An 8918-nucleotide genomic window follows, 5' to 3' on the forward strand; every position below is an offset into this window, starting at 1 on the left:
CCAAGCAACCAAAGTATGTGTTGGGGGGTGGGGGGTGGGAGGGAAATTTCAGTCCAGGCACATAAGATGAATCCCCAGAACTTTGCCTCATCACCCTATCCAGTGTCTACTACTGTGCCATTCTTACCATGATTGTGACTATTAAACATCAACATTGTCTATCCCTCCATTATGATATGTGGGTAATCTACATTTACATTCACAGTCTAAGACTGGGGAAACTTAATAATTCAAGTCCTAACCAAGAACCTAAGAATTATTAAGGTAGTGCCTGAGAATATAGGAATATTAATAATATTATATTAATTATTAATTAACTATAATATTAATAATATTGTTCTAAGAATATATTGTTGTTGTTGGTCACACAATCAGCCAGTTGTTTAGACTGGATTTGGCATTTTTATCCACCTATCAAATGTATTATTATTATTATTATTATTATTATTATTATTATTATTCCCACAGTCAGCCAGATGTTTAGACTATTATTATTATGATAATTCACTTTGGAGTAGATTAATGCACCTATATATCCTCCTGAAAGAATGGAGAGGGTAAAATCTATCTTAAGTATTCATATAACCTTCATCATCTGTGTCATTGACCTCCCTAAATTGTACAGTCACGCAGTCATAATGAACTCTTCTCAATTACTGCAAACTTAATATCAAATGTTTCCTCCCTCCCTCCCTCCCTCCCTCCCTCCTTCCCTCCCTCCCTTCCTTCCTTCCTTCCTTCCTTCCTTCCTTCCTTCCTTCCTTCCTTCCTTCCTTCCTTCCTTCCCTCCGTTTTTTATTAAAGTCTGTCTGTCTGTCTGTCTGTCTGTCTGTCTGTCTGTCTGTCTATCTATCTATCTATCTATCTATCTATCTATCTATCTATCTATCATCTATCATCTAACTATATCATAAGCTGCCCTACAAATTAAAACTATTGGATGGAAATACAATTAGTACTGCTACTATTACTACTACTATTACTACTACTAATAATAATGCTATAAACAATGGCAAAATATTTAATTTTACTTCCTGTTGATTATGCAAAGAAACAATACTTTATATGTACTATCCTGAAGAGAACATTAAATGAAATTCATTAAATCCATCTTTTACTACACGAAGTACCATATGTTTGTATCCAACATACTGTGTTTAAAGTTTTGTCATTCTATTGCACTGTTTATTATATTTTCTATTGCAATGGAAGTATTTCAATGCTGTGAAATGCCCAAATGTTGCACATGGAACTGCATGAAATGATACTCAGTCTATTAATATTTTAGATAAATACTGAAGATAGTAAAGAGGCTCCCATTCCATAACCTTCATAAAAAGGAAGGCTTTCTGAATAGAAGGATTGCATCATATCCCATGTTTCTTCTTCCTTTTCTTTGGGTTAACAAGGCATATAGTTAAAGGGCTTCTATGAACCTCTAATTTTCAACTCAGGGAGAATTTTTCTTATGCAGGGCTTGCTTCATTGATTCATTCATTGAGTCATTGAGTCATTGATTGATTGATTGATTCATTCATTCATTCATTTCTACAGTATATTATGGGTTACTCAACATATTTGCATTCCCCAGGATAATGTACAATGATGTACAATAATACTACCTCATAAAATAAATGAAAAACAGCATAAGAACAGAACTAAGCTGAGCTTCCAGCACCTTTACTTTGGGAGGACTCTGCTTTTTGTCTAGCCAACAGAGAAAATCTTGGTTTCTTCCCTTGTATTTTGATTAATTGATTATTGATTATAACTAATGTGTATTCAATAACAGGCCTCTCCTTTCTTTTTTATGAGTGGTAAACCACTAGTAGGAATAGAATTACATTTGATAAATTAGGTATAAACATGTTTCAGACTTTGATTCGGTCACTATATCAGTCAAGTCACCCACAGAAATGGTTATTGATAATCATATAGTATACGGGGACCCTCAATTCAAATTCTAGCTATGATGTAGAAGAAAGCCCACCAAAGCTAACAATTTTTTGTACTTCATTTCTGTTTTTCACCAGTGCACTTCTGGCATTCCTCTTTCACACTGAATCAAAAACATGCTTATGAAACCTTTGAAGCACTGACAAGGGAACATTGAGATGAAACATTTTTTTAAAAAAGAAGTGTTGTCAGAATTTGGTTTAGAGTGCCTTCACAGAAATGGATAGAAGGCTGTTAAACTGTAGGCCAGGATATATGAAGATGTTTTTGCACTGCACACTTTAAAGTGTGTCTCTCTGTGTGTATGTGGTTAAAAGGGATAAGAATAACTTTATTTTATTTGTTGGCCATATTTGTAGAAATCTTCAGACATAATTGCTGAGGATATGAAACCTGACCTGTTTGTTGGGGAGGAAACTAACTCAGTCAAAATTATAAAAATGCCAAATGTACTATTAAGGGGGGGATCACTGCATCCCGTTACAGGGCCTACTGAAAGAGTCAGTTTTTTTCAGCCTGCCAAAATGATAAAAGAGTCAGGGTCTTACGGATCTCAACAGGAGTGTGTATGTATATGTGGAGACAGAACTGCAGAAAGAGAATCTTCAGCCTTTTGGGGAAAATGGGTTTCATTGCTGCCTCCCCCTCTCCAATAAATTCATTCTCTGATTTTAATCAAGAACCATCAGTGTAATGGACTTTGGTTATTACTTCCACCGCCTCCAACCAAAGTTAAATACTCTGTCACAGGTTTGTCACACACTATTCCATCACTTTGGTTTCTACAGAGAGATCACAGCATAAAAGTTAAGGTAGGATAACACATGTAGCCAGATAAATTTTCCATGAAATAGTTCAAACAAGTAAAAATGTATGGCTTTTTTTTTTTTTTAATTAGGAAAGCCTTTTCCACAGGAAGAGGTAGAAAAGCTAAAGGTTTGGATTAAAATCAAAGCCAATACAGAATTTGGGGGAGGGGGTGGGGGGGAAAGAGGTCTAGTTTCTATAATGGGCTGAAAGACAAAGGAACCAAGCAAGATTATCTTTGTAAGAGAGCTCACATTGTCCAACCCACAATCACAGATTATTTCATTTCAACTGGCAGAATAGAATGTGCCCTGTTCTGGCTTTCTTTGTCACCAGGAGGAGGTTAGGCAAGTAGGCATGATACAATTTCTGATTTATTTTCTGATTATTTATTTTTTATCTTGCTTCCTGGATGGTGGGAAAAGAGACTTCTTACTGGAATGTTAGGCTATTAATCCAATCAATGGTATGAGTCAATGGGGTTTTAGGAATGGAATATTTTAGTTCTCTTAAGGGTTGAAACAACCTGTTCACTGAGGGGAAATGGGGACATTGAGTTATTTCCTCTCTGAAAAACCTCCATCTTTTTAGGGAAAAATATGAAGAGATACTGATTATACACACACACACACACACACACACATAGAAACATATATGTATGTGTGTGTGTGTGTGTGTATATATATATATATATATATATATATATATATATGTATCCCCTTCATGGATCACTGCCTTGTCGTGGCGAAGGGGCTTGCGTAACTCAGTGAAGCCATGAGCTATACCGTGCAGGGCCACCCAAGACGGACAGGTCATGACAGAGAGTTCTGACAAAATGTGGTCCACTGGAGAAGGAAATGGCAACCCACTCCAGTATCCTTGCCAAGAAAACCCCATGGACAATGTTAAAAGGCTAAAAGATATGACGCCGGAAGATGAGCCCCTCAGGTCGGAAGGTGTCCAATATGCTACTGGGGAAGAGCGGAGGGCATTTCCAAGTAGCTCCAGAAAGAGTGAAGCGGCTGGGCCAAAGCCGAAAGGACGTTCAGCTGTGGATGTATCTGGAAGCGAAAAGAAGGTCCGATGCTGTAAAGAACAATATTGTATAGGTACCTGGAATGTAAGATCTATGAACCAAGGCAAGCTGGATGTGGTCAAACATGAGATGACAAGATTGAACGTCGACATCTTGGGAATCAGCGAACTGAAATGGACGGGAATGGGTGAATTTAATTCGGGTGACCATTATATCTACTACTGTGGGCAAGAAACCCTTAGAAGAAATGGAGTTGCACTCATAGTGAATAAGAGAGTGGGAAAGGCAGTAATGGGGTACAACCTCAAAAACGACAGAATGATCTCAGTGTGTATCCAAGGCAAACCATTCAATATCACAGTCATCCAAGTCTATGCCCCAACCACTGATGCTGAAGAAGCTGACGTTGACCGCTTCTATGAAGACCTACAACACCTTCTAGAACTAGCACCAAAAAGATGTCCTTTTCATCATAGGGGATTGGAATGCTAAAGTAGGAAGTCAAGGAGTAATCGGAATAACAGGCAAATTTGGCCTTGGAGTACAAAATGAAGCAGGGCAAAGGCTAATAGAGTTCTGTCAAGAGAACAAGCTAGTCATAGCAAACACTCTTTTCCAACAACACAAGAGACGACTCTACACATGGACATCACCAGATGGTCAGTACCGAAACCAGATTGATTATATACTTTGCAGCCAAAGATGGAGAAGCTCTATACAGACAGCAAAAACAAGACCAGGAGCTGACTGTGGCTCAGATCATGAGCTTCTTACTGCAAAATTTAGGCTTAAATTGAAGAATGTAGGGAAAACCACTAGACCACTCAGGTATGACTTAGATCATATTCCTTGTGAGTACACAGTGAAGGTGATGAATAGATTTAGAGGATTAGATTTGGTAGACAGAGTGCCTGAAGAACTATGGACGGAGGTCCGTAACATTGTACAGGAGGCAGCAACTAAAACCATCCCAAAGAAAAAGAAATGCAAGAAAGCAAAATGGCTGTCTGATGAGGCTTTACAAATAGCTGTGGAAAGAAGGAATGCGAAAAGCAAGGGTGAAAGGGAAAGATATAAGCAACTGAATGCAGATTTCCAGAGAATAGCCAGGAGAGATAAGAAGGCCTTCTTAAATGAACAATGCAAAGAAATTGAGGAAAACAATAGAATGGGGAAGACTAGAGATCTCTACAAGAAAATTGGAGATATGAAAGGAACCTTTAGTGCAAAGATGTGCATGATAAAGGACAAAAAGGCAGGGACCTAACAGAAGCAGAAGAGATTAAGAAGAGGTGGCAAGAATACACAGAAGAACTATACAAGAAAGATCTTAATGTCCCTGATGTCCACGCTGGTGTGATCACTGACCTTGAGCCAGACATCCTAGAGAGTGAAGTCAAGTGGGCCTTAGGAAGCATTGCTAACAACAAAGCTAGTGGAGATGACAGTATTCCAGCTGAGTTATTTAAAATACTAAAAGATGATGGTGTTAAAGTGCTGCACTCAATATGCCAGCAAGTTTGGAAAACGCAACAGTGGCCACGGGATTGGAAAAGGTCAGTTTACGTTCCAATTCCAAAGAAGGGCAACGCCAAAGAATGCTCAAACTATCGCACAATTGCACTCATTTCACATGCTAGCAAGGTTATGCTCAAAATCCTACAAGCTAGGCTTCAGCAATACATGAACCGAGAACTACCGGATGTACAAGCTGGGTTTCGAAGAGGCAGAGGAACTGGAGATCAAATCGCCAACATTCGCTGGATCATGGAGAAAGCACGAGAGTTCCAGAAAAATATCTACTTCTGCTTCATTGACTATGCAAAAGCCTTTGATTGTGTGGATCACAACAAACTGTGGCAAATTCTTAAAGAGATGGGAATACCAGACCACCTTACCTGTCTCCTGAGAAATCTGTATGCGGGCCAAGAAGCAACAGTTAGAACCGGTCATGGAACAACCGATTGGTTCAAAATAGGGAAAGGTGTACGACAAGGCTGTATACTGTCACCCTGCTTATTTAACCTATATGCAGAGTACATCATGAGAAATGCCAGGCTGGAAGAATCACAAGCCGGAATTAAGATTGCAGGGAGAATCATCAACAACCTCAGATATGCGGACGATACCACCCTAATGGCAGAAAGTGAAGAAGAACTAAAGAGCCTCTTGATGAGGGTGAAAGAGGAGAGTGCAAAAGCTGGCTTGAAACTCAACATTAAAAAAACTAAGATCATGGCATCTGGACCCATCAATTCCTGGCAAATAGAAGGGGTAGAAATGGAAGCAGTAACAGACTTCATTTATTTGGGCTCCAAGATCACCGCAGATGGAGACTGCAGCCATGAAATTAAAAGACGCTTGCTCTTTGGGAGGAAAGCTATGGCAAGCCTAGATAGCATATTAAAAAGCAGAGACGTCACCTTGCCGACAAAGATCCGCATAGTCAAAGCTATGGTTTTTCCAGTAGTAATGTATGGCTGTGAGAGCTGGACCATAAAAAGGCCGAGCGCCGAAGAATTGATGCCTTTGAACTGTGGTGCTGGAGAAGACTCTTGAGAGTCCCCTGGACTGCTAGGAGGTCAAACCAGTCAATCTTAAAGGAAATCAACCCTGATTGCTCATTGGAAGGATCAATAATGAAGCTCAAGCTCAGATATTTTGGTCACCTAATGCGAAGAGAGATCTCTTTGGAGAAGACCCTGATGCTGGGAAAGATTGAAGGCAAAAGGAGAAGAGGACGGCAGAGGATGAGATGGTTAGATAGCATCACTGAAGCAATGAGCATGAAACTGAGCAAACTCAGGGAGGCAGTGAAGGACAGGAAGGCCTGGCGCAATATGGTTCATGGGGTCACGAAGAGTCGGACACGACTTAATGACTAAACAACAACAAATATATATGTATAATTTTATTAAGAAATTTTATTATAATAGTACAATTTAATACAAACTAAACTTGAAAAAAGAAAAGAGAATAGAAAGAATAAAAAGTGCAAGAAAAAAAGAAAAAGAGAGAGATTAAAGTTTTTAACTAAAGATTTACAAGCCTGAAAATGTTGCAAAACCTTATAACAATAAACATACTGAAGGAGACTTTTGAAGAAAGGAATCAGAAAATAGTAGCCACAATATCAACAGTGTCAGTAATGATGTCTCCTTCTATGGATAGACTATGTCCAAAAGATGTTATTGAAGAAATGATAGATGTAGAACAAATTTTATCTAACAAGATAGAGATGGTATTGAAAATGGATTTACAACAGACAGGCCAAGAGAATTGCTTAGAAAATAGTGTTTCACTGGATCTACGCAAGAAACTGACTGAGGGTTTAAACTTTAAAAAATATTTATTTATGTATTTATTGAAATGCATATATAATAGTTTCAGTCAAGGATTTCTTAAACAGAGAACTGTGTGTTTCCATCATGCATCCCCACCCCTGTAAATTAGTAAGATTTTATGAACATCTTCATTGGGTTTTATGCATGGTTTTTCTACATATATGTGGCAGTTATTGCTGAAATTAACATTTCACATTGATTTCCTAAAACTATCATTGCTACACAGAGTCATAGCTATACCTGTTACCTTTCCATAATATAAATGAATAAAATATGATTAGAACAACCTCAGAAACTTAACAGCTTTGACAAACCATTTTTAATTTCTTGATTTCTCATGCTATAGATCAATGGATTTACCATGGGTGGAATAATGGAGTACATTACAGTAATTGCCAAATCCAGGTGCGAAGGTTTCTGAGGTGGGGACCTGAGATAGGCAAAACTTACAATAATGAAAAATAGAGACAAAACAGTGACATGAGGGAGGCAAGTGGACAATGCCTTTTTCCTCCCTTGAACAGAAGGGATTCTCAGGACAGCAGAGAAGACACGCACATAGGTAACCATAATGAAGGTAAAGATGCCAAGCAGAACTGGAACACTAAAAATTAGAGCTCCAATTTCAGCTAGGAATAAATCAGAGCAGGCAAGCTTAAGTAACTGTGGGATTTCACAGAAGAACTGATTGACAACATTGGAGCAGAAAGGAGTTGCAAAAGTCCCACCAGTGTGTAACCCTCCATAGAGGAAACCAGCAATCCAAGCACTTCCAACCATTTGCATGCAAGTTCTCCTATTCATTATCAGTTCATATTGCAAAGGATTGCAAATGGCAACATAGCGATCATAGGCCATGACTGTGAGAATGGCAACATCACATCCTACAAAAGAGATAAAGAAAAGGACTTGAGCCACACATCCACCGTAAGAAATATGTCTGCTATTCAACAGATAGTTAATCATGAATTTTGGGAGAAGAACTGAGACAGAAGCAATGTCTTGGATGGCCAAATTGCTGAGAAAGAAGTACATGGGTGTGTGCAGGTGGCAATCAAAAACCACTGCAGAGATGATGAGGAGATTCCCTGTTAGGGTCACTAAGTATAAAACTAGAAATAAACAGAAGTGTGTGAGTTGCAGTTCTCGGATTGCTGAAAATTCAAGGAGCAGAAATTCAGAGACAGAAGATTGATTCTCCATTTCTTAAAATTAATTATTAAAATGGAATGTCCCAGCTGCAAGTAAACAGAAAGATAAATATTAACATCATAGCCTCTTATAACATATTTAACACTTTTATTTAAATAAGAACACTTGGTGATGGAGGTGGGACATGAAAAACTTATACACTGTGTGTTGGAGGTTGCTTATTAAAGAATGTTTTCAACAAGTTTATTCAAGTGTGCAGAGAACTGTATGATTAAACAATATCTACCTTTCTCATAGTTGCTACCAGTATCCCAGCATTTTTTTGAATCTGTAATTCCCACAGCTTTGCAAGGTTCAGAAGAAAAAATCCTGCCACTGAATGCCTATCAAAGGTGGTGGTTGTTGTTTTTTTTCAGGGTAGAAGGAGACACAAATAACATATAAAATATTGTAGACTTTTCAGTAATGAGTTGTGGTTTGGGTGTTAGCTATAATGAGAATAGGCATCCTATTGCCAATTTGCCCGCTTAGTCCTCAAAGTCCTCATAGTGCTTCAAATGTCGACACGTTTAAATATATAAATAATTAACTTTCTTATTTTTGAACCTTTAAAAAATGATGCC

At 38.2% G+C, this 8918-nt stretch overlaps 1 protein-coding gene across 1 annotated transcript; it reads right to left on the reverse strand.

The window, feature by feature from the left end:
- Window positions 1-7431: 7431 nt before the first annotated feature.
- Window positions 7432-8346, reverse strand: LOC148215526 (olfactory receptor 14C36-like). The gene has a single exon (XM_088143050.1). The coding sequence runs from the start codon at window positions 8344-8346 to the stop codon at window positions 7432-7434; it is 915 nt and encodes a 304-aa protein (XP_087999176.1).
- Between the last annotated feature and the right edge of the window lie 572 nt (window positions 8347-8918).

The sequence above is a fragment of the Python bivittatus genome, unplaced genomic scaffold, assembly GCF_059951505.1.
Source record: "Python bivittatus isolate LINGU-HERP-01145 unplaced genomic scaffold, Pbiv_v1 ctg000470_np1212, whole genome shotgun sequence".
NCBI classification, from domain to species: Eukaryota; Metazoa; Chordata; class Lepidosauria; order Squamata; family Pythonidae; genus Python; species Python bivittatus.

Bases quoted from the DNA above. Each gene is read 5' to 3' on its own strand.
- LOC148215526 (XM_088143050.1), bottom strand. From the start codon at position 8,346: ATGGAGAATCAATCTTCTGTCTCTGAATTTCTGCTCCTTGAATTTTCA.